Source organism: Salvelinus sp. IW2-2015, linkage group LG1 (genome assembly GCF_002910315.2).
Source record: "Salvelinus sp. IW2-2015 linkage group LG1, ASM291031v2, whole genome shotgun sequence".
NCBI lineage: Eukaryota > Metazoa > Chordata > Actinopteri > Salmoniformes > Salmonidae > Salvelinus > Salvelinus sp. IW2-2015.
The window spans coordinates 30510387-30537562 of NC_036838.1; the positions used below are offsets into that span (position 1 = coordinate 30510387).

General features: G+C 43.1%; 2 protein-coding genes across 4 annotated transcripts in view; both read right to left on the reverse strand.

Moving 5' to 3' along the window:
* The window catches only part of LOC111964686 (transforming acidic coiled-coil-containing protein 1), a 42543-nt gene extending 19085 nt beyond the window's left edge, over positions 1–23458 (reverse strand). Inside the window, exons 1-2 of one of the 3 annotated variants that reach the window (XM_023988537.2) lie at positions 23262–23458; positions 1645–1748 (exon numbers count right to left, since the gene is read on the reverse strand). Coding sequence is in view for 2 of the 3 variants with exons in the window: in XM_023988527.2 (XP_023844295.1) it covers positions 1645–1748; positions 4088–4263 (280 nt within the window). In the remaining variant the exon portion in view is untranslated. Of the gene's footprint in view, positions 1–1644; positions 1749–4087; positions 4716–12587; positions 12759–23261 lie in introns of those variants that run through there. The other 2 variants (XM_023988533.2, XM_023988527.2) reach the window with 2 other exon arrangements.
* Positions 23459–23761: 303 nt separating this feature from the next.
* Positions 23762–27176, reverse strand: part of LOC111973891 (triacylglycerol hydrolase DDHD2) — a 7794-nt gene continuing 4379 nt past the window's right edge. The window contains exons 12-18 of the mRNA XM_070443839.1: positions 26985–27138; positions 26626–26681; positions 25824–25979; positions 25613–25718; positions 25230–25388; positions 24481–24640; positions 23762–24374 (exon numbers count right to left, since the gene is read on the reverse strand). Of these exons, the coding sequence (XP_070299940.1) occupies positions 24308–24374; positions 24481–24640; positions 25230–25388; positions 25613–25718; positions 25824–25979; positions 26626–26681; positions 26985–27138 (858 nt within the window). The 3' untranslated portion in view covers positions 23762–24307. The remainder of the gene's footprint in view (positions 24375–24480; positions 24641–25229; positions 25389–25612; positions 25719–25823; positions 25980–26625; positions 26682–26984; positions 27139–27176) is intronic.

Consider the following 27176-nt stretch of genomic DNA (forward strand, 5'->3'; position numbering starts at 1 on the left):
CAAAGCTCTCAGAGACGAAGAAATACTTATTTAAAAGTAACTTTGACAGAGTGAAAAGCAGCACGGCTGTCCAACTAAACTACGCCTGCTCAAATACTTCCAAACCAGTCTGAAATCCAGCGGGTATGTGGTTGCATTGCATGCACTCTCTATGAGTTTTGAGACCATCTAAATTATCGCCAACATCTACTGGACATCATACAATAACAGGGTTTGAAATGAAATGTTTCAAGTATTGTAAGTAGGTTACTTCAAAATATTGGGACTGGGAGTAATTTGGAAACCACTGTTGCTTCACTGACTTGTAATGGGCTCATAGATCCAAACTGGATCAATATATTGGAGATATTTCTAGATCCCTCACAGGGTAAGTCACTCTCATGACTTGAAACCCCTCCCACAGACAATTGAAAACAAAGAGGAGCAACTGCTTTTGTTCACGGCTGACCTCCCRAATTCCATAGTCCAAAGCCAATTCTTATGCACGCCGTGATCCAATTCTCTACCCTTCTCCAATGTTAACATTTTATTTGAGCCACACATGCTATTGTTTTGGAGTGGCCTCCCTCAGTTTGACCTGAATGGCAAATATAAGTCCTGTATTCAGCCGATGACTTCCTACCGGGCACAGACGTCAATTCACAGTCTATTCTGCATTGGTTCAAGGTAGTGATTGAAATGACGTGGAAACGACATTGATTCAACCAGTGTGTGCCCAGTGGGTTCTCTCTCACAACAAGCGTAATTGTTGGTGTAAATAAGGTCATTGTGTAGTTTAATATCAAGCTTTAAGTGCTGTGTAACTTTAATGGTCTTTGTGAATGTCTAACGGTCAGATGGATACCTAGAGAAGTACGGTAGGCAAACAAAGCACATCTGTCTTCAATTACAGCGGCAAGGTACACTTCCCTCCGTTTGGCCACATGTCAGACGGAACATAGTTAAAATAGCTTTACAGTAGGTGCAGTTTAATCTAATGCAGTAGCAGTCCTTTGAGAGCAAATGCAATCTGCAGTTTCAGTTGAGAAAACATTATTGATCGACATCAAAAGGTCTGAAGGACTAATCTACTTGATTCCACCAAACACGGTATTTTGTTTATGAAAACAGCATATTGAAAACCATCTGAGGTGACTGTTAAAAGTTGAAGCACCATGATAGCGCACACACACACACACACACACGGTTCCCCACAGGAAGTGCAAGACAGAGAGACAAAATCTCTATTGTTGCCATGGAAACTCCAAAGGAAGCCAGCCAGCTAATGCATTCTCTACACGTGAGTGTCAGTCAATGGTGCGTGGGTGTGGGAGTGAACTGAAGAGGTGGTTGGGGTGTGTGGTAGGCCATGCCATGTACTGTAGATGTTGTGAGGGACTATTTTGTGCAATAATATCCCAACAATATCCCTTACTGTGAAGCTGCTCTGTGTGGTATGTCATTATGATATAGTTGTATGATGTCATGTTGTTGTTTTTGTTGCTGACTCACATGCCCAAAGTAATTGCCCTTCGGGGATAGATAACATTCATTTCATTTTTTTGTTGAACTTAATGAAATACGTGCAAGTGATTTTCAGCATGTTTTGTGCCTACTTCTCTCTTTCTGTCCTTGTGTGTTGAAGGCAAGCAGCAGTGCTCTCACCTGCTCTGTCAGTGGCGAGGTTCTCCAGCTCTCCTGGGACACTGAGTGGAGCGTGGACAGGACTCTGAGCCTCTGGGGTCGCAAAGTGGCCCTCTGAGTCCGAACTGGAAGAGAGAGAACGAGAGAAAGAGAGCGAGAGAAACAGACAAAGACAGAGGTAGATGAGTTTGGTCATACCACTAGAATATCTGGAAATACAAACTATTGTAAAACTATCATTCTAGTATGTGTACTAGTGCAGATGTTCTAGTATGTGTACTAGTGCAGATGTTCTAGTATGTGTACTAGTGTAGATGTTCTAGTTGTGTATAGTGCAGACTGGTTCTAGTATGTGTACTAGTGCAGATGTTCTAGTATGTGTAAAGTGAGATTGTTCTAGTATGTGTACTAGTGCAGATGTTCTGTATGTGTACTAGTGCAGAATGTTCTAGTGTGTGTACTAGTTATGTTCTAGTATGTGTACTAGTGTACGATGTTCTAGTATGTGTACTAGTGCAGATGTTCTAGTAATGTGTACTAGTGCAGATGTTTCTAGTATGTGACTAGTTGAGAAGTGTTCTAGTATGTGTACTAGTGCAGATGTTCTAGTTGTGTACTAGTGTAGATGTTCTAGTATGTGTACTAGTGTAGATGTTCTAGTATGTGTAACTAGTGCAGATTGTTCTAGTATGTGTACTAGTGAGATGTTCTAGTATGTGTACTAGTGCAGATGTTCTAGTATGTGTACTAGTGAGATTGTTCTAGTATGTGTACTAGTGCAGATGTTCTAGTATGTGTACTACGTGTTAGATGTTCTAGTCATGTGTATAGTGTACGAATGTTCTAGTATGTGTACTAGTGAGATGTTCTAGTATGTGTACTAGTGAGATGTTCTAGTATGTGTACTAGTGAGATGTTCTAGTATGTGTACAGTGCAGAGTTCTAGTAATGTGTACTAGGGCAGAGTTCTAGTGATGTGTACTAGCAGTTAGTATGCTACTAGCATTCTATATGTGTACTAAGTGCAGATGTTCTAGTATGTTGTACTAGTGTAGAATGGTTCTAGTAATGTTACTAGTGCAGATGTTCTAGTATTGTACTGGTGTAGATGTTCTAGTATGTGTACTAGTGCAGATGTTCTAGTATGTGTACTAGTGCAGATGTTCTAGTATGTGTACTAGTGTAGATGTTCTTGTATGTGTACTCATTCAATGCAATGTGTTTGCATACCTGTCATGTGCAAAACCAGTTGGCTACAACTGATAAACAACTAGCAGTAGTATCTGTGAGATCCAATGTTGTGTTATAGGTATAGCAATTAAACACGGCTATAAAAACATATATACTGCACGATCATCTCTCTCTGTCGCTATCACAAAGCCGTGAGTGATAACACTATCATCAAAGGCAGGGTAGTGTTTTGCCCCAACAAGGAACAGGAGACAGAGGGCACATTGTGTGCTATATATCACTTGTTGTACCTGTCTGCGGTGCTGGGGAATAACAAAGTACCTGAGGCATTGTGAAATACTTCCAACAAACGTCACACACGCACACATTAACCAGTAAGCATCTAAAACAACAACAGACATGTCTGTTTGGAAGAACCACATTGTAGAACAAAACGGTGTAATGGTCAAATGCATTTTCTTCTCTTTCTCTCTCTGCTCATTCCCCCTTTACGCTTCGATCACACCGGCAGCGTCATTGCATTTTGGTACGCCAGAATTACATTTATTTCCAATGAAACGCTGCGCTTTCCTTGCAGCATTGTGTTGCAGAGACAGTTGCAGTACGTTCGCTGTGGTGCATACGTTGGATTTATTGAACCTATGTGTCAAACTGTCTGCATAGACGGCCTGACARAAATGGTAGCAGAAGGTGAATGTTGAATTTTTGTTGCATACATATCCAGATGATGCTGAGCACCATTTTGCGCCAGGACACTGTCGGTGTGATTGAAGCGTTAGAACAACACCGACTCACAAACCCCACAGGTGGAAAGGCAAAGCAGGTGCCACTATCACCCTCCTTCCCCCATATGACACCCCCTATCCCCCATATGACACCCCCTCTCCCCCTCCTTCCCCCATATGACACCCCCTCTCCCCCACCCAGGTGCCACTATCACCCTCCTTCCCCCATATGACACCCCCTATCCCCCATATGACACCCCCTCTCCCCCTCCTTCCCCAATATGACTACCCCTCCTTCCCCAATCATATGACACCCCTCTCCCCCTCCTTCCCCATATGACAACCCCCTATCCCCATTCTTCCCCCATATGACACCCCCTCTCCTCTCATACACCCCTCTCCCCCCCCCATATGACCCCTCGCCCTTCTTCCCCCATATGACTACCCCTCCTTCCCCTATATGACACCCCCTCTCTCCCTCCAGCTGCCTTGTGGGTCTCTCACTTAGAATGCTTTAAGGCTCCAATGTAGCCAACAAACACACTCGCCTGCACCCTTGAGATCCATCTTCCTCCTCTTCCTCTCGCTTCCGTCCAAGGGGCAGCCGTCCATCCTCCTCCTTCACCCCCTGGCCCTCCTCCTCCTCACCATCCTCTCCCTCCCCTGCTCCCCGGACTGCCGTCCACGTCCACTTGGCCCAAGACACGGGCGACAGCCAAGACATCCTCCTTGGCACTGTTTTCAACTTCCTCCCTTGGTCTGAATAGCGTAGACGCTATCTTCTTGCGTTGTGTCTAGATAGACAAAATCCGTCCTGTAGTGTCTGAATAGACCCTATCTGTTTGAGTTGTCTTCAATGGTTAACCAGTTGTTTCTATCTTCTTCTCTCCCTCTTAAAGATGGCAAAACAAACCACCAGTTGTTCTTCACATCTTAGTAGTAGCTCCTCCTGGCTGTTCTCTTCTTCATGTTAGTCCGTTTCCCCTGAAGGCGCTCCTTCCACTCTGCTGTTGATGTTCTGTTTGGCAACCTTTTCTCAGAGGGTGACAGAATAGAAAGAGGCTTCCAGTGCTGTCGCCTTCTCTTGCTCCGACTCACCCTCTCTTACTGTCTGTCACGCTCCCTCTCTCTCTGCCTCTGTGGCAGTCAGAATACCACAGCAATGATCAGCTGGCTTCCAGAGTGCTGCCTAGCTCGCACTCTCACTCTCCCCCATGCTGTCTACATCAGGGCCAGTCCACGGTGAAAGAACATGGGGGGAGAAAGGAAGCTTGCGTCTTCAAAAGATTGCTGTGCTCCCTGGGCCAGTGAGTGTGGCGGCCCCTGTGGTGACAGAGTGGTAGCTTCCAGTCAGGCAGCTGTTCCACTCATGCAAAAAGCAGAAGAGGGAAAACGAACTGGGGCTGAGGAGAGTCTGGTGTTGTGGAGTCGGTGGAGCTTCACGTTTTACAGCACAGAGGGTTTTGGAATGTAGTCTCCCAAGCTCCCCGCCTTCAGGCTGTTTAACCGTTAACCGTTTCCCTCCTCCTCCGACCCGACAAGGCGGCAACAGCCAGCCATGCATGACTGGACCAGACCGGAGAAACCTGTTCTTTCTCATAGCCCCCAGTTCCTCCCTGGTTCACGGACTCAATGGCCCCTTGTCACTCTCTCTGGCTCATTGTCTCAATAGTCATCGATTTCCTTTTCCTAATTTCCTTAGGATGCTATTTTCCTTTCCTAATTTTCCTAGGAAATGTTCCTGTCCTTCATGAACGCTGACATGAAAAGGCAAAATAAATCGGCCGAATTCGGACCCTATCTTTTCTTAGCCTAGCGGTAACGAGCGTTGGGTCAGTAACCAAAATGTCGCTGGTTTGAATCCACGAGCCGGCAATGTGCAAAAATCTGCCGTTCTGCCCTTGAGCAAGGCAGCGAACAACAACGGTTCCTTAGGAGCCGATGACGTGGACGTCGATTAAGGCAGCCCCCCCGCACCKCTCTGATTCAGAGGGTTTGGGTTAAATGAGGAAGACACATTTCGGTTGAATGCATTTAGTTGCGCAACTGACTAGGTATCCCCCTTTCCCTTCCCTTCCCTCAAGCCGATCAATTGTCACCAAGAAAAGGAGAGGAAGMCATTTTAAATGATTGGGACACAACCTCACCGATACCACTGATGGCTGCTTGAAATAATAGAAGAGCCTGGGGATGCCAGCTGTTTGTTCCCCTCCAGTGATTTATGCTCAAGCTGACATCAATCATTATGCTTCAGTTAAAGAACCACGAGAGCGCAGCCTGTCCAATGTAGAAGAGAAAAACCTTGTTTACCCTGACAGAATTCTTTCCACCATGGAGAGGGTGAAGGCTCTCTCTAGTTGAGGTTTTTGCCGTCTGGTTTGAAGATGTGCTTGAGAAAGGGAGTTCCAACTTCTAACTCAGAATAAAACAATTGGTAATATATATCATTCTATTGTGTTTYCCTACATTGGAGAGTTATTGGTGATTCTATCAATGTTGTATTTCTGATCAGTTTTCCATCGTGTTAGAAGACTAATACGCCTTAGCAAACTCTCTAAAGTGTTTGTTGTCTGAAATACCCGCCTTGACAACATGCGGTCTCCTACCGACTACTACTGCAGTGAGGAAATGAGGTGAGGGGGGTGTAAGGACAGTTCAACCCAAAAAGCAGGAAAAGGTCAAAGTGATCCAGAGAGAGTTGTGACACATGGTGACCCAGGTTTGTACAGCATTCAGATACATTACCGCTGACGGTCACCAGAGATCCACATTATCGTCTAATCTACACCAGTCAATGAGATTCAGTCAAAACTGCCCAACTGAACAGCCTGTYCAAAGTGTTGAACTAAATTTAGCGATAAAACATATACATATTAGCGTACCTATAATCATACTATTCCATCAATAACGTTCATCAGCATCAAAACAAAAATAATTGAGGTTACCCGCATGCACGTCACACATGGCCACTTCACTGCTATATTACGAAACATCAGAGAAGGATCGCTTGATTGAAATGCTAAGGCTGAGCTTGTTCATTCTAGTATAAAGACGACAGCCATACACATCAATGAAAATGGTGAGGCAATGGTCTGTGGGGCACATGGGCCCCGTTCCAAACAGGATGCTACCCAGTCTTGAAAGGTATGCTGCTGTTACCTGCTTCTCCACTACTGCTGCTCAGGAGGATCTGAGACTGACGTTCTGTTATATAACCCGAGGAGAGCTACATAGACATGCTTCCTATTTCAAACACACACCGAAAGTTATGAAGCTGAGGAAAACAGAAACCACATGCCACTGAAATGAGCAGTTACGAAATCATGTCCCACTTTAAACGAACAATATCTGTTAAGGCTTAATGAAGCTGTCGTAAAACCTTTATAAAGCCCGTAGAATAACTAAGGGGTGCTAGGACTGCTGACAGTGGCAATTAGATTAGAGATTAGAAAACCTTTATTGTCCATTTAAGTTTACACTAAATGGAAAATTGTATTTGGTGTTCTGGCTCACATTAAAAGGAATTGAAGTAGTAATCTGAAGATTGCTGCTGGTGTCTGTTACCAGCTACCATCTACTGTTGTGCCCTTGAGCAAAGCACTTCATCTCAAAGTTGGGAAAGACAGATGATACACTTGGAGACAAAGTACTAGTCTAATATATTCAAGAAACCTGTTTAAAAAAACACGACTTTCCTCAACTTTTTGGGGGGGATTTCTAAACTATTCAAAGAAGGGAGTGTAGTGTGTGTGTGTGTATCTAATTGGCTGAAGGGTGTTTCCAGTGGAGCAGACCAGACCCTAGCTATTAAAGCTCCAGACAGGTTCCACCCAGCCTGCAGCCACTGGCCTGGCTTCATCTGTTAGATCCCTTTGTTGCTGTTGGGGAGGCAGGGAAATAAAGGTGGACGCTTCTATATGTGAGGAATTCCAACAAGCCAGTTTCAATGGGGGAGTGGCCTGACTACCGTCTGACTCCAGATGTATGGGTAAAAGGGATCCTCTCTGAGACAACAGTGAGCCAAATACACACAGACAGACAGTGAGACAGTCACACAGACACACAAACACACACACACACACACGTAAAGAAGACAGCAAAGGAATATAACACATCCCCTAACACGTTGTCTCACTGTCTCATCAAGGCACGTCCTCACTGACCTTAGCAACATCTCACTTGTTTCTGCTTTTCTCAACACAGATGTCACCAACAAAAACCCATCTATGTTGAGTCTTGATGTCAGTCTTACTGAACATCCAATAATAACAACAAACTGGTATAGCAGGCCTTGCACAACAGCCCAGCCTGCTAACATCGTTTCTCTAGTGAGCCAAGCTGGGAGGAACAATWACAAGCGTTCGGAAGTAGAAGTCCTCTTTGGCTGCATGCCCTCATGTGCTACTTCCTTTGTTCTCTTTTACCAAACAGGTTGGAACTAAGATTGAGATGTCCGTTAGTTAGGGAGGTGAATACATCTGCAACACAGATAACGCTAGTTCGTTAACACATACACACAGGCATGTTTGGGAGACGCCCAACTCTCTCTTTCTCTGATCTTGCCACCCTCTCAAACAGGTTCACTCACGCTTTCATTTACACACACAAACAATGGTTGCATTCGTAGTGGGGTTTTGTATTAGGCAGCCCCTCTGTCTGCCCTCACTGGTGCTATTTCTGTCTCCAGGCAGAGGGAAGGTCTGTTATGTAAGGCAGGGCCCTTATTTCCTACTTCTCCACTGCAGTCACAGTCATGTCCTCCCCTATACTAAGTCTTTTTCTCTCTCCAAACTTCTCATGATGGGAACTTTGTAGCTGCTTGGTGTGATTCACGGTATTCATAAGGGGATGTGACCTCTCTCTGTCTCTCTGAGAGAGAGGGAGATCAAGAGAGAGGGAGAGAGAAAGAGTGAGAGACAGGATAAATAATACGTAACACATTTTATATGTATTTTATTAGTTTATACCAGCATCTGTCGGCTGTTGTAAGCCCCTATTTTGCATAGCCATATGGGGAAGTGACTCTATTTTCAGCGCAGTGATAATGATCATTATTCTGTTCTCCCACAGCACATGCTGCACCTGTCCAAAAACCTGACAGGGRAAATCACCAMCCACTGCACAACACAGGCCCAAAAACACACCATCTTATAACAGTTACCTCAGGTGTCTGTAACAAACTACAACAAAACATTTGCCTACTTGTTGTCTTTTCTTCATGTATTGTCAGAGAGTTGTAAAGATGGGTGAAATGTAAGTGGTTTTTCTAGTCTACACAGTTTGAGGAAGTGGAGGAGACCACATCCGCCTACAGACATGACTATATGTATGTTGACATCTAAACTGCTATCCAATCATGACTTGAGGCAGACCAACCACCTTTCCTGTTTATGCCTCCATCTGTTCTATCAGCCATGTGTCTACCTAGTATGTAAGGTTACATTTAGCCTGGTCCCAGATCTGTTTCTTCTGTCTTGCCAACTCAAAATCAAATCAAATTTTATGWCACGTGCACCGAATACAGCTGTTTGTACCATGTTTTGTGCTGCTACTATGTTGTGTTGCTACCATGTTGTCATGTGTTGCTACCATGCTGTGTTGTCATGTGTTGCTGCCTTGCTATGTTGTCTTAGGTCTCTCTTTATGTAGTGTTGTGTTGTCTCTTGTCGTGATGTGTGTTTTGTCCTATATTTATAATGTTATTTAAAATATATATATATAATTTAATCCCAGCCCCCATCCCCGCAGGACTTTGGCCTTTTGGTAGGCCATCATTGTAAATAAGAATTTGTTCTTAACTGACTTGCCTAGTTAAATAAAGGTTAAATAAAAAATAAAAAAAATAAAACTGGTGTAGACTTTACCGTGAAATGCTGCTAGGGTCATTGTCACACCAGCACAAACTGATCTGGGACCAGCTACGCTATGGGCCCTGGTGGTCAAAAGTTGTGAACTACAGGTATATAGGGAATGGGGTGCCATTTTGGATGAAACCTAAATAGATAAGCCTTGCCTTATACAGTCTCCCCATGGAAAATCACCTTCATGTGATGAGAGAGCCATCTGGTGGCAGAAACAGTTCTGATTCTGCTCCAGTGGCCTCTACCCCAATTCTGTGGCTGCCCTGAATTGCATTTCTGTTTACCTCTTTAATAATATACAGCTATATGGAATAATATCTATGATACTGTATGTGAATGTGGTAAATCATACAACAGTCTCAAATAAGGTTATTTTTGGTTTCACGCTGTCGTACTTCACTAGTCTTGTGATGTATTCCTCAGCTATTTGGAACAAAATTGAGAAAGGAGGTTGCACTTGTGTTGCACTTGAGAAATAAATTTGCTAAATCGCCCCAGTGAGTCCTATAAGAATCAGGCAGTGGGTGTGCTAGTATGGATACTGGAACATAGCCAAGGCCTTGAGCACCTGTTTGCAGYGTGCCCCGGCCAGCCCTGCCCAATCCAGGACACTGTATACGGCAAATGCTGAGAGGACAAAGTCCTATCTGATGTGACAGCACACACAGATACTTCCTGTCTGAAGTGACCCATGTTTGCAATGCAAATATGATGTGAAGGGCTTTTATAGTGGGAGCCTTTGCATTTTTTACCTRAGTAAACACCAGGGAATCAAATGATAGGCATATCCTGTTTTAGAAGGATAGTTCAGCTCACCCAGGACAACATCTGACTTMTTGTATAAATTGGGTGAACTATCCATGTAGTAAAGCTTTTTAGATGATACAGCAATAAGTCACCACAGCTTGAGTTTAGTAAAGTATTATCTTTATCTTATGTATTAGTAATGGGGGGGGGGGGAAATCGATACAGTTACATATTGCAATATTATTTTTGGCTGATATTATATCAATATTTGACTCGATTTGTAAAACAATACATACTGCACATTTGATTATTTTTGTTGCTACTGTAGTTAGCGTCAGCTAGCGCTAGTCAGCTGTACCTGCGCCAAAACTCAGAAATTGTTCATCCTACAGCTTGTTCTGCATCTTCTTTTGAAATTGTAAGCCAACATGTTTTCAGCACTTTTATTTCCCAGACTGACCTAAACTCGTTGTCTCATGCTCTCTCTTGTCTCTCTAAAGCAGACATATAGTGAGCAATCTGTTTGGAACATCAAGTCGCAATAGAATCGCAGTATCGAATCGCAATACAATATAGAATCGTGGGGATCGTGAGAATCGCAATACATATCGCATCTGCACCTAAGTACAGTGATAATATCGTATCGTGAGGTCTCTGGCAGTTCCCAGCCCTACTACAGTATTTATAAGATTGACCGTAGAAAGTGGAAGAACCTGACACTCATTTCCACACAGCAGGAACAAAAGGTCCCCTGTGGCAGAAGATTCAGAAGAAAAGGTCCACCTTTTCTCAATGTTCCCCCCGCTTCACAGAGCCTGATTTAGATCAGCTAACCGGGTTTACAGGACTGTCTATAGAAGAACTTCTGTTGATACACAAATTACTTCTTTTAATCAAGAGTGATCGACTCTATAATTCCAAATGCCACATTCATCACATGCAATTAGCTGAGCATCTTATGGATTCAACACTGTGATCGGATATGGATCTATCTAACCTAGTCAATCAGTAACTGCWTACCACAATATTGATCTATGGTAGCCCACTGAACTAAAGCCTTGGGAGCCAACACAACTCTTCAGGTCTCAGGCAAGGTTTATTCATAAAACAAGCAAGGTTCCCAAACACCTCCATTACATTAACAGTAATGCGTGTGAGGTACAGGTACAGGTACAGTTTACAGTATTGGTAAAAGCATGAGGGTCAAATGCATCCATTACGCCCGCTGTCTCATCTGCTATTGAAACGGCATATCCATAGAAATAGAATAAGAGTACATTGACTTGAATGGGATTCTCTATTCTGTTAATTCTATTTCTGTGGGTATAACCTGCAGGGGGCAGAGTGGTCCCCTTTAAGAGAGACAACTCCTCATATAAACATTGACAGTACAGGAGCTACTTCACACAGTGGGATCTATCAGTCGGACAGCTAAATGTTCCTTTCGTCAACAAAACATGACGAGACAACTGAGGGTCTCTGTTTCAATCAACAACTGTAAAATGACAAATCTCAGTTCAGTACACACACACACACACACACACACACACACACGCAAGGATGTACTAGAGGGTACAGTAGACAAACATGCTTGACACTGTACATTTCCAGGCTGTTTGAAGACTTATCATTGAGTGTGTGAATATTTGCATGTGTGTGCAAGAGCTTGTCTCAACAGACCATTCATTCACACTAGCATTAAACACATGGAGGTGACAACACACTGCATACACTGACTGTTTGCTTATAGTGTATGCTTATAATACACAGTATAACTCTTATAATACACAGTATAACTMTTATAATACACAGTATAACTCGTATAATACACAGCATAACTCCTATAATACACAGCATAACAAGCAACTGATCTCCATCCATTTCCCACAGCTACCTTGTCATTATAAATCCTGAAATGTATCAATCGATTTGAATAATAAGACACATAACTTGCAAAAACTAGCAAAGACTATCTTTACACTATCAATCCGTAAAACATAGCATAGTGATGATATTGTTATACTGTAATAGTTGAAATGTAGACATTGATTAGCTAAAGTCTCCCCGACACTTTGTTTTGAACAAAGATTATACTATGTTTTAAGCTACTTCCTTTCTGGTCAACAAACACTGTGACAGGTCACAAACGCATCAGTCATAGCCTATTCATAGCTTCTTCACTCGTCAGGCCACAACAACGTTGACAAACCAGAACATCGTCAATTCCGCAAACAAGACGCCACAACCTCTGACAAACAATAGCTCCTGAAACATTCAGCATGAATATCATTGACCCRATAGCTAATTTAAAATAGTCCACTCCACAACTGAGTGAGGCCATTTTGACACGCCTCTGTAGAAGTACTGTTATTAGACAGTTGTCAAACTTCTATTGCTGTTACTGTAAGTACAGGTATTAGAGAACAGTTACTTCACTCACATGCTACTTGTCTTCCTCTTGGTTGAGTTTGYTGCCCCGCCGGTCTTCTTCTGTTGGGACTGAGAGCCCCCCATGTTGACAGCAGCTTTCTTTACCCCTCTAAGGGAACTGGGCCTTTACCTGTCTGTCTGTAAGTCTATACAACTGCGTGCTCCTTTTAAGTGTGCACGTGTGTGTGTGTGTGTGTGTGTGGGTGTGGGTCATCCCAGGTCAAGTTAGCCAGCGTACTGTCCCATCCGTGTTTCTCTGACTACTGCTGCAGTGAATGACGCTGCAATGTCCATCCGAAACAGCCCTGATATCCTGCCAGGCTCTCTCTTCTGGCCCAAGCCTCCTCCCTCCCATAGACTTATTGCTCCCTCATTCCCTGCCTTTACTTCTTTCTTTTTCTCCCTGTCCCCTCCTCCTTCACCTCAAGCACACACACGCGCGCGCAGGCGCAAACACCAGGGAACAGACTGTGGTAAGCATTCGACTGGGAGTTATTGTACACTATACTACATCCAGGTGGAGACAATCAAGGAAGGAGGCTGGAAGGTACAGTACGTAAACCAGGTCAAGTTTCTTCGTCATAAAGTGATGTCATGTGGGTATAACCCAGGGTGTGTCCTAAATGGCGCCCTATTCCCTATACTATAGTGTACTACTACTACTATAGTGTACTATCCATATGGCTCTGTTCAAAATTAGGACACCATATAAGGAATAGGGGTTCCATTTGGGACTCAGCCCCAGATAGCAGGCACACAACAAGTCATGAGAGCAAACAGGACTCTGCTTGATGTGACGACGTGGTGTTACTTACTTCTGGTTCAACCTGTTTAGCAAGGATGGATGGTTCCATGTTTTGACTCAAATCTAAATGTCAACAGCAGTCCAGTCATACAATTTATTACATTTATTACAATTTAATACATGGAGAAAATCGGACCTCTCTGAAATGAAAATGGATGACCCTACCTTGAGAAAAATATAAAAATATATTTGACCAAAACCCTCCCTGAACGCTTGAAAAAAATACAATCGACCCTCCCCTATACCCAAAATAATCATTAGAAACTAAGTGGATAGCAGAGAATATGTGTACCGTTTACACTCACTTCCTGGACAGACCAGAGCCTTAGATATGCAGTTTTAGAAACTGTTCCTCGTCCTGTAAGCATTACATGGCAACGCAGACATTTTAATAGCACACGGGGCTGCAGGCCAGAAGGTTGTGGGTTCGTGGACCACCATGGACAAGAGCAGGGGTGAATCTATTATCGTATTTGCAGGTCAATCGAAAAAAAAGCCTTTTATAAACATTTCATGCAATTCTACATAATGGTACATATTAGCAGAATATTTTTTTAATACCCCACAAATGACCAAAATTACAGGCTAAGAATGGACAGAGAGATAGGCCTGTGTTCATCTTATCTTATTTCTCCAATGCTAAATCAGTGTGTATTGTTTGCGCGCAAGGCCTAATCATTTAAAAGAAAATCGAAAGAATCCTTTGACTCTTCTCCTGAACTGCCACTGTAGCCCTACACAGCACAGCTATAGGTTAAGCAGCACACAAAAACGTTTTTTGATTAGCAAGAGCAGAGCAGGCCGGGGCTCAGGATTGGAATATCTGGTGCTGTGTGTAATGCAACCTACTTTTATTCACACCATCCCAGCAGCTATCTTAGAAATGGAACCTTGCACTGTGCTTCTCCCAGCATGCACTTCGTAGCCTATAGGCTATGGATCATTTGATTGTGACCACACTAAATAGCCTATAGTCGCCGATATATAGCCTAATAAGCAACTAATTCTAAAACACTGAGAAATATTTAAATGTCAATGACAAATGACATGACCCTCCCCTGGACTAGATTTCTTTTTAAATACTAAACCCTCCCCTTGACTGAAATTGAAAAGGCATGCCCCTCCCCCATTTCCCTCCATGTCCATTTCGATCCATCCCTTATCAGGGAGTGATTATCTGACCAAAATGCATGCATGCAATTCCTGCAATTGCGAGTTGTGGTATTTGGAACCCCATTGGATTAGATGTTTTCCCATCTATTTCAAATGTTACGGTACTTTATTGCACAGATATGTGCTCTTTAGCGTGAACAAAAAGTATGTGTTAGCATACAGTAACACAAACGATGCAACTTGGTGTGACAAGGAGGAGACATCTGTAACACAAGATGTACTTCCTTTCTTACAGTTATGAACCCACACTGGATCAATGCCATGAATAAAATCAATACCTTATATCTGTTTGTCAAAGAACCATGGGAAAACTTTAAGACAACTTTGTTTCAGGATTCAAGCTCACACAAGCCAGCAAAAAACAGGTTCTGCTGCTCACACTGACTAATCCTTTTAGTTGTTTTTAATTTACCACAGCATAATGCTTCATTTCAGATTAACAGTCTATCTGGCAGGGTTGGGCAGTCAAATCCTGTTGAACACAATCAGTTTAGAAAGTGAATGAATTCTATTCATTCATGAAGAGCCCTCATGGGTAGTGTTAATTCAATCAATTCATGAATTCATCAGTGGTTTCAAGTGTCAGAAAATACAAAACACAGGGATTGAGATTAAGGGTTGCCCTATTGCCTGAGGCAAGTGACCTCAGTGGTCACGCAAGTTGAGACTGCTCCGTGTTTTCCCCATCGGGTCTGTGATTTTTTGTTTACTGATAACAACCAAAATGAAGTAGTCTGGTCGTCTTCCAGCTACTTTGTATTTTCGGGCAAACGATCATAATCATCGGGCAACCCAAAAATGACCTTTCAGACCTTAATGTCAATCCCTGAAAACATTAGCACGATTCCCTTAACACTGTAACAACACTGCCACAATGCTGCTCCGGTGACCTGTGCATAATAACAACGGTCAAAGTGAGGTCACTGTCACATTGTAGTCATAAATACCAGACACCTCTCTATCACACACACACACACACACACACACACACACACACACCTTGCCATCTCTACTGTAATGATTGCATACTAGCTAGCCATTAAAGGTAAAAACGATCTGCTACAGACATACCTGGCCATGTTTCCTATAGACACTACCTATCAGAGATACAGTAAGAAGAAGAACGCATCTTCATTGACCAATAATAGCATCATGGTAGGAGGACTATTTGTCTGTGCAGTTCGTGTTCCCAATACCGATGGCAAATATAGCCTTTTAGCCCACGCCATGGCATTGCCACCTTGCTTTCACAGAACAATTAGAATTATTTTCAAAGAGGTTCAATGATCTTCATAGATCATTTTCACGTTCAGTTACATGTTTAAGAACATCCAATCCAACACTGCTTGAAATGAATTTGCTTCAACGTTTTATCCATCCATCCTTTTGAGAACCGATTTAGTGAATCGTTATTTTACTGTAATCAGTTCGGGACTGTATGTTATTACATATAGCGGCATTTTAAACAGGTTGACAGGAAATGTCAGCAAAGACTAGGTATGAACAGCCTGACATCTAGTGGTAAACTAAGATAAATGGCATAGTTTTTTTGGGGGGGGGGGGGTTAGATCAGCTTTAAAATATTGCAGATAGATTGTATCAATGTAATTGTCTGCCTCACTTCCAATCCCCCATATATATATTTTTGCAGATATATACACATACATAAATACATACATAAATATATATACCCATCTTTTTAAAATATTTCCTTAATTATCCTCCAACCCTACCACCCCCTTTACTTCCGGCGCCGGAAAGAGATGGCCGCCTCGCTTCGCGTTCCTTGGAAAATATGCAGTATTTTGTTTTTTTATGTGTTATTTCTTACATCGGTACCCCAGGTAATCTTAGGTTTCATTACATACAGTCGGGAGGAACTACTGAATATACGATTAACGTCAAGCTCATCATCGTTCCTACCAGGAATATGACTTTCCCGAAACGGATCCATGTTTTGCCTTCCACCCAATACAATGGATCTGATCCCAGCCGGCGACCCTGGCTTGCGACGCCGTAAAAGGGGCAAACGAGGCGGTCTCGGTCAGGCTTCGGAGACGGGCACATCGCGCTCCACTCCCTAGCATACTACCTCGCCAATGTCCAGTCTCTTGACAATAAGGTGTTGATAAATCCGAGCACGGGTAGCATTCCAGAGAGACATCAGGGATTCGAACGTGCTCTGCTTCACGGAAACATGGCTAACTCAAGAGACGCTAACGGAGTCGGTGCAGCCAGCTGGTTTCTTCATGCATCGCGCCGACAGAAACAAACATCTTTCTGGTAAGAAGAGGGGCGGGGGGTATGCCTTATGATTAACGAGACGTGGTGTGATCATCATAACAACACACAGGAACTCAAGTCATTCTGTTCACCTGATCTAGAACTCCTCACAATCAAATGTCGACCGCATTATCTACCAAGGGAATTCTCTTCAATCATAATCACAGCCGTATATATTCCCCCCCAAGCAGACCATCGATGGCCCTGAACGAACTTTATCTGACTCTTTGTAAACTGGAAACCACACCACCTGAGGCTGCATTCATCGTAGCTGGGGATTTTAACAAGGCTAATCTAAAAACAAAACTCCCTAAATTCTATCAGCATATCGATGTGCTACCAGGGCTGGAAAAACCCTAGATCATTGTTATACTAATTTCCGCGACGCATATAAGGCCCTCCCCCACCCCCCTTTCGGAAAAGCTGACACCGACTCCATTTTGTTGATTCCAGCCTACAAACAGAAACTAAAACAACAAGCTCCCGCGCTCAGGTCTGTTCAACGCGGTGGTCCGACCAATCTGAATCCACGCTTCAAGACTGCTTCGATCACGCGGATTGGAATATGTTCCGCATTGCGTCCAACAACAATATTGACGAATATGCTGATTCGGTGAGCGAGTTCATTAGAGAAGTGCAATTGACGATGTCGTATACCACACAGCAACGATTAAAACTTCCCAAACCAGAAACCGTGGATTGACGGCAGCATTCGCGTGGAAACTGAAAACGCGAACCACTGCTTTTAACCAGGGCAAGGTGACCGGAAGCATGACCGAATACAAAACAGTGTAGCTATTCTCTCCGCAAAGGCAATCAAACAGGCTAAGTCCCAGTACAGAGACAAAATCGAGTCGCCAATTCAACAGCTCAGACAACAAGAGGTATGTGGCAGGGTCTACAGTCAATCACGGATTACAAAAAGAAAACCAGCCCCGTCGCGGACCAGGATTGTCTTGCTCCCAGACAGGCTTAAACAACCTTTTTGCCGCTTTGAGGACCAATACAGTGCCACTGACACGCCCCCTACCAAAAACCTGCGGCTCTCCTTCACTGCAGCCGAGGTGTGAGTAAAACATTTAAAACGGTGTTAACCCTCGCAAGGCTGCAGGCCCAGACGGCATTCCCAGCCGCCGTCCTCAGAGCATGCGCAGACCAGCTGGCTGGTGTGTTTACGGACATATTCATCATCACCTCTTATCCCCAGTCTGCCGTTTCCACATGCTTCAAGAGGGCCACCATTGTTTCCTGTTCCCAAGAAAGCTAAGGTATACTGAGCTAAACGACTACCGCCCCGTAGCACTCACTTCCGTCATCATGAAGTGCTTTGTAGACGTGACAGTCAAGGACCATATCACCTCCACCCCTACCGCACCCTAGACCCACTCCAATTTGCTTACCAGCCCAATAGGTCCACAGACGACGCAATCGCAACCACACTGCACACTGCCCTACCCATCTGGACAAGAGGAATACCCATGTGAGAATGCTGTTCATCGATTACAGCTCAGCATTTACACCATAGTACCTCCAAAACTCGTCATCAAGCTCGAGGACCCTGGGTCTCGCCCCCCTGTGCAACTGGGTCCTGGACTTCCTGACGGGCCGCCCCAGGTGGTGAGGGTAGGTAACAACACTCCACCCCCGCTGATCCTCAACACTGGGGCCCCCACAAGGGTGCGTTCTGAGCCTCTCCTGTACTCCCTGTTTCACCACGACTGCGTGGCCATGAGCCTCCAACTCAATCATCAAGTTTGCGGATGACACTACAGTGGGTAGGCTTGATTACCAACAACGACGAGACGGCCTACAGGGAGGAGGTGAGGGCCCCTCGGAGTGTGGTGTCAAGGAAAATAACCTCACACTCAACGTCAACAAAACAAAGGAGATGATTGTGGACTTCAGGAAACAGAGAAGGAGCACCCCCCTATCATACATCGACGGGTCAGTAGTGGAGAAGGTGGAAAGTTTTAAGTTCCTCGGTGGTACACATCACGCAAACTGAATTGGTCCACCCCACACAGACAGCGTTGTGAGAAGGCGCAGCAGCGCCTCTTCAACCTCAGGAGGCTGAAGAAATTCGGCTTGTCACCAAAAGCACTCACAAACTTCTACAGATGCACAATCGAGAGCATCCTGTCGGCTGTATCACCGCCTGGTTCGGCAACTGCTCCGCCCCAACAACCGTCGCTCCAGGAGGTAGTAGGTCTGCAGAACGCCATCACCGGGGGCAAACTACCTGCCCTCCAGGACACCTCACAACCGCCCGACTGTCACAGGAAGGCCATAAATATACAAGGACAACAACCACCCAAGCCACTGCCTGATTCACCCGCTATCATCCAGAAGGCGAGGTCAGTAGGTGCATCAAGCAGGGACCGAGAGACTGAAAAACAGCTTATTCTCAAGGCCATCAGACTGTTAAACAGCCCCACTAACATTTTAGCGGCCGCTGCAACATACTGACTCAACTCCAGCCACTTTAAAAATGGAATTGATGGAAATTATGTAAAAATGTACCACTGCCACTTTAAACAATGCCACTTAATATAATGTTTACATACCCTAACATACCCATCTCATATGTATATACTGTACTCTATATCATCACTGCATCTTGCCATCTTTATGTAATACATGTACCACTAGCCACTTTAAACTATGCCACTTTATGTTTACATACCCTACAGTACTCATCTCAATATTAATACCGTACTCTATACCATTTGCATCTTGCCATGCCGTTCTGTACACCACTCATTCATATATCTTTATGACAATACTCTTTTGGTACACTTGTGTGTGTGTATAAGGTAGTAGTTGTGGAATTGTTAGGTTAGATTACTTGTTGGTTATTACTGCATTGTCGGAACTAGAAGCACAAGCATTTCGCTACACTCGCATTAACATCTGCTAACCATGTGTATGTGACTAATAAAAATTTGATTTGATTTGAATTGGAGCAAACTAGTGAACAACAACGCTTAGGCCTGCATTTCCAGCTTATACATACAGTTTATGGACACAGTCTATTTTACAATCGTTTTATTTTGTTTGTTTTAACTCGTCTTTCCTCTACCCCTCCCATATATTTATGATGTCCATCCATTTTGATTTATATTTGCCATATCTTTCAAACTGTGCTATTTCAAAAAAGTTCTGAACCTATGTACTTTTTTACAGACACAGTATGTTTTACATTAGTTACCTTGTTGTTATTAATCCCAACCTTCAGCTCCGTTCAAACATTGTTGGTAGTTGTTACAGGCATGACATGATTTCCCAAGGTTTGTCATCAAGATTTTCAACATCATAATTACAGAACTTTTTTACACTTTATAGTGTACTTGCTTTTAGGGATGTTGACTCCCCTACTCATAGTCGGCCTAATTGCCACGATGGAACTAATAATGACCACTAGTGTGGGTCTAATGTGACATCATGTTAAAGGGATCCAAATCCATTCCGTACGTGTTTAAAGGTGTTATGATGGGGAGGTTACTAGGCAACCTCACACACAGACCAGACACATCTGGTGTAGGCCTACAGTACATCCTGGCCAGGGGCAGTGACAGTGCAGTCTTCCTCAGCGTTTCCATTGAGAGGCAGGGGACCATGAGCAATGCGTGGATGTGAAACAGCACAGTGTTGATTCAATGTCTCCCTAGCACTTCCTACTCAACAAATGATAACTCACCCACATCAGCGTAGCCAAATTGCTAGGGGCAACACTTAAAAACAACAAGCTCCCGAAGTCCCTTCCACAACCACAAGTCTATAAATGGCAGGGTCATGGTAGTCTGGGAATCTCTCCCTGTAACTCCCTTTTCTAATACTGCCTGCTCACATATTACAATGATTCTTTTCTAATACTGATCACATAATCCATTGTTTTCCCCTAGTGTTACTCAAACGGTTAGGCCTCATGAGCTCAATATAAATGGATTAAATTCAATTGGATTCCTTCACCTCCCAAGAGAACTTCTACATTCCAGTTCTCCAAAATGGGAACATTTGTGGGAATTTCTTTTGATTCCAAGAAACCGCAGCTTGCTTCCATTCCACATGTGAAAGAGCGGACTGGGGCCGTGCCTAAAAATATTATGTGCMGTCAAATCCTTACTTCCTCAATCCATGTTTCCTCAATTCCCCTCAAAGCCCATTGGAGGAGAGGATCCCCCCTCTGACCTCCTTCAATGAGCTTTGATAGGAATTCAGAAAGAAAATGACAGAGGAAGAAAAGCTTTGGCATTTAGAAACATTTTCAGACACAGCCATATGTTGGCTGCTCCTGCCCATTTAACCCCCACTTCCTGTTCAGCTGAGCCTCAGCCTCTGCCTGGGGTGTGTCTGAGAGTGACCTCATCTTCCTTCCAGCTCTGAGGGCCTCAGAAATGCAAAAAACACTACAGCACATGATGCAATGTGAATGCAAGTTCGAGGCAACCAGTAAGCCAAAATGGATTGTTTCTATGAGTTCTTCACTCGTATTCATTCAGTCATAATGTAACTGAAAGAAAACACATGGAAGGAAATGAACGTTCCAGCACGCTGGTTGTCAGTTTTTGACCCTCCGTCTGAGCTGTGCTCTTTCTGGGATATACGACGATTGTGTGTGTGTCACTGTGTGCGAACGTGTGTAAGCCATGAGTAGCACCCTGTTCACTTTAGACAGACTTTACATTGCCTTATGTATAGTGCTGTGTGTGTACGGTTGAGCCTTGCCTTGTGTTGGCTACTGGAACGTTGGTCATTGGTCAACAAGTGGAAAATCTGTGGAAAGAATTTCCTGTTGATGGACAATATCCACAATAAATCAAATGATTAATCAATCAATGTGAGAATCACATTGTGAGAAAGGCAAATGCACTGTTGTGTGGTGAGTGTGTGTGTGTGTGTGTGTGTGTGTGTGTGTGATAGAGAGGTGTCTGGTATTTATGACTACAATGTGTGTGTACACGCGAAAGTGAAATCCTTGACCAAAACCCAGGTTTAGAACCCCTCTACATTGTTCAGATAGAGTGACATTGTAACTCTCTCCTCCAGTCCTCTTATTAGCTCCCCTACTTCAAAGAATCTCAAGCTACCTCACCTTACATGAAGTCACCTTTCAGTCAGATGGGTTTTTCTTACTAGCAGGGTTGAAACAGTGCAGCCTGGCTGTGTTAGCCTAGAATTCAATCAAACCTGTCCTGCAGAAACCTAAGCCACTGCACTCAAACATGAACTAATGGTGTTAGGTAACTAATGGGCTGCCCCCACAAAAAGCAGGTTCAGACTTTTTAATTTCACAGCTTTCCTTTTTCATCCAAATAAAGGAACGCATTTTAAGTGTGTTTAATTAGAGCAGGGATTAATTATCCCGTGGTTGAATAAGACTTACATAAACACAATACAAAAAGCCGAAAACAACAGGCTTGAAAAAGTACAAAGTAGCAGTGCTCACACATGATCCACGACACCGGCTGTGGTGTCAGCTCAGCTAGTTGTTTCCAGAGTTAAAGAGCTTATAACATTGCCAGACTCTCACACTGTAAGAGTGAAAGAAAGTCATTAAAAGGATAAATGCTTTAATAGTAATCCTCCCTTGCCAGAACCCCCATCTAGACAGTTAATGCAGAGTTTTGGAAAATTAGGCATTACATTTGATTCAAGCAGAATTGACAGGCTACAAAAAGAAGGATGATTCAGTGGAAGACATATTTTGCTCTCATTGAGTCTCATTCCTCGGGGACTACTGATAACCTATATATTATAGAAAGTAAAAGATATTTGCATGTGAAAATGTCATGGGATGCATTTGCTCCATTGATTCCCCTATGTGGTTGCACTTTACTTGAACCCATGTTATATGGGCTACAAAAAAAACTGTGAACAAATGAACAGTCATGACTAGCCAACTTGTGTGATCTTATGCTAACTGACTTTACATGGTCATAATAGCCTACTCTCAATAAAACACAACTATATATCATAAACAAGAAACTACAGGGCCTGTGTTAGTCCATGTAGGATTCATAGGAAACTTGAACAGATGAGACTATGGTTTCAAATCATGTTTTAAAAATGAATTGCTCTCATGGAACGTTCCTCTATAAGTAGATATTGTGATTATAGCCTAGTCTTTGGTGTCTGCACATACGCTGTGTGACTTTTAACATGCAAGTACTGTCATGTCGCCCATGATCTTGTGCCAAAGTGAGTTAAATAACTTTTAAAGCAAAATTATACTTCAAAATGTAATATAATTAACATTCCAAATTTGTTATGTGATTTTACATTTTAGTAGATGCCATCACGATACATAACACAACGGTATCACTATCCATCTAACAGTATAGCGCTTTACATTTTTTTACAGGCAAAAACAGTCAACACAGGGCTGGCGATTATAGCCAATAGTACAAAAGTTAAATGTCCTACCTTTCCAGTGAATTTACCGGATAAATCCGCAACCCAACTTTCAAGAGACGTCAAAGATGGTGTTATGAAGTTATTTTCTTCACTATGAAAACGTCCCTTGCAAAGCACGATGTGATGGGCAGTCCAATGTCCCAACGCGTTCTTCAAAGAGAACTGTCCTGTGGCGTATATTCCACGCGGTGGGTGACGCGGATAAATGGGGAAATTAACTTTCTGGGGGCTATGTGCCCGGAATGTGATTTAAAGACACAGTCGGTTAATGTACGACATGAATCTTACAGATAGGAACACAATGCGTGGTCACCTCTCTTTGGAGTGCAAGGCTAAATAGGCAACAGTGTGGCATGGAGTCTACAGTAGCTATTAGATAAGCCTATTGGCTGCAGCAGACAGTCAAATCCTTGCAGGATTTATTTATGTTGTTCATAATTTACTGAAAGTAAACACACACACACACGTGCTAAATTGCAACTAGGACATGGTCCAGCAAAAAGTGTGAATAAGCAGAAAAGCAGCTTTAATTAAAAGTTGTTCACAGTTTCCATATTTGTAAACAAATTAGAACAAGCCCATAATCCTACAGTACATTTTAAATGCATTCTTATGCAAACAGTGCATTAGGTATCGACCAAAAATAACAGTTTATGTAAATGAGTCATCTCCAGATCAATTCACAATTCAGATTAAAATCACCATTTATTCAAAGTGCATTTACCAGAAGCCTCAATACACTTTACAGAAAAATAAATACAAATGAAGCCATAAAAATGTAATGCATCCAGTCTCCTCTAGTAGATACACAACTCAAAAGATCCATCCTTTACATCAGGTGTGGGCAACTCCAGTCCTCCTGGGCCTGATTGGTGTCACACTTTTTCTCCATCCCTAGCAAACACAGCTGACTAATCAAATTGCATTCTAAACTGAAGATCATGATTAGGTGTTTATTGGAGTCAGGTGTGTTAGCTAGGGCAAAACTGTGACACTGATCAGGCCCTCGAGGACTGGAATTGCCCACCCCTGCTTTACATGGACATTTGGAGATKCTAGAGAAGGATTCCCTTCCCCTCATAGATTTCTCTCAAAAGCAGCAACACGGTATCCTCAGAATCCCTGAAACACACAAGAAAACATAAGATAATGCAGAAAGCTAAAGAAAACATGTAAGCTAGTTCAATACAGCATGAGTCAGAGTCAACACTAGCTCAGTTGTTATTACCAGTAGCAGAGATGGCTCTGAATGGCAAACAGATACTCATTGAAGCTCTCTAGGGGTTTCTCTTGAAGGACGTAATCAAACCGACGTCCACCATTCAACATTCCAAAACTGCTATTCTTCATCTCTGTGGGTGAGACGGTACCGTTTTGGGCCCTACTACCTGGAAAAGAGTATTGATGGAACATTCCGCTAACACAGTTCAAATGTTATTGTCTCCTTTTTGTCTTTATGACAGCTGTTGTCTTTAGGACAGCTGTTTTTAGTCAAGACCATCGTGTTTTTAACRTAATATGTAATTGTTGTGCTGTATGTGTGTTTATAGTTTTGTTTAATGTTGTGTTAGTGTATGTAAGTTGTTTTGTCTGAAACATTGTTCGTCCTGCTGCTATTGTACCAGGTCTCTCTTGGAAAAGAGATATTATCTCAATGAGAAAAAACTGTATTGATAAAAGGTAAATAAAAAATATATAAAAATAAAGGGACATTTGGTTGCATAGTACATACAAAAAACATGTCACACAAAGGACAAATTACACCGAAAAATCATTATATTACATTAAGTTGCTTTTAAAGGCCTACCTGTTTAGTAATGCTGTAGTTACTAGAGTAACAACAGCGGAATTTGTTTTAGGGAATATGAAGAATAAAGTAATGCATGTATGGAAAACCATTGCACAWGGTTCCTAATAAATGAGTGAATAAATTAATGAGCGAACAAAAGTAATACATAAATGAGACCAATCTCTCACCTTCTGACTCCTGAGGTGGCAGTGCAGATGTGGTTCCTACACTGGCCACTGGGGGAAGTGTGTTGACAGGTAGTGTGGTGAGGGTCTGCCACACACCACGGAGAGTACTGATTGAGAGCAGCAGATCTGAGCTGACTCGCATCAAGCTGTCTTTCAGCTCTGGGGGACACAATGTCAACACAGGGTCACTGCATGGGAGCACAAGGTGGATGAAAGCTTCCACACGCTCATTGGATAGCAACGATGTAGGTCAGTGTTTTAAATGATCATGCAGGTCAGAGCTTTAGTAATGCTTGCTTAGGGTCTTAACAAAAAGCTCATGACATATGGGGCTACCATATCTTTGTAATGTTCAGATCAAAGCTTCACGCCTCAGGTCTCACCGAGATGCATCCTCTTCCTGCCCWTGTGATGTGGGATTAGCATTGGGGGAAGGTCCACCCCTGGAGACACCACCATGGGCTCAATCCTGAAGGCCACCGGGTCAAACTGCAAGGAGGAAAAAAACATTGTCAGGTCCTTATGAATATTCATGACTTTGATTGACTTTAGCTCCACTAAGCATTTTTACTAACATATGATCCATAAACATACTGGATGGAAGATGTTGTAGAAGCTYTTGCAGGTGGGGAGGCTGTATTTGGGGTCGATCCTCTTCAGGCCGCGCACCGTTAGGAACATCCCTATAGGAGAACCCAAGGCAAAGAAGGCCTGCGGCTGGAAGGCCAGCTGAGGGTACACAATGGACACCTGGGCAGGAAGGGCAGGGGTACATGATTAATACTAATTYAGTATGCTCCATGTAAATTCTGATACATTTCTTCACTTTCTGTAACTAAGYATGGATATCAAAACTCACCAACATTTTAAAATGTAATTTAATTCATTTAGATTTTCAGTTGTAATAGTTGGGCCTCATGTTAACTGCATCAATACATTCTATTAAATATATTCTCTTTAATCCATAATTTGGCTTTGAGTGCTGTTTTTGTGTTGTTTGTTGTTTAAATCATCTGTTCACTGGATTTTGTACACAAAACAATGTATACTTTTTAGCCAGTAGTTGTCAGGTTTTGGCCAGGACTTTTCTTTTCTTTGGACGTTGTGGATTTATATTTTTGCCGGAAGATCTTTTCTTTGATTAAACCACCGTCTCTTGTACTGCTGTGTCTGCCTCATCTTCTGGGTTCTGCCGATTTATTTAGTGACTGTTTCTCACACCGGGTCCTGACAGTAGTTCTGAAAGATGTGCTCACGAGCCATAAGCGGTCCCCGAAAATTGTGTACTACTTCACATATGTGCAGATATGTGCACCATGGCATTGCTCTCTCTCGCTCTACTGTATGTGCATTGTGTACATGTTACAGTATGCAGTCACTGTTGTTGTTTGTTTACCTGGCCAATRCCAATGTCAAAGTACTTGTAATCCACTGGGCTGGTGGAGGGGGCGTCTGAGAGGAGCGTTGGTTGTTCTTGGACCTGGGAATACACACCTGGAACGCCAGGAACTGGCTGGGACGTTCCTGTCCTGGATTCCTGCTTCTGGGCCGAAGGATAGATGGATAGATTAGATAGCTCYAATAACAATCTAAACAATATAACTTCATCAGACTGYTGGTTCCAGCATGCAGCCCATTTACAAACAGTTAGGATGGAATATTGTCAGGGTTAAGACGGACAGGAAGCTACGCACAATGGACCCAATAGACTGGAATGTCAGATCAAAGAAGCTTGATTTTTAAAACTAGGTGAACATTTCACATGATGGCTATGTTTGACAATGAATGGATCCATTTGGAAGTGGATAGGATTTGATACCTCTCTCCATCTCTTCAACAAGCACATGATCTTCTTGCGAGGCCCCAAGGGTATTCCCAAGTCCTTCAAGTCCGTCTCCGAACAGAGAGCCTAGTCAATAGACAGAGGACACACACACAGTTAGAAAG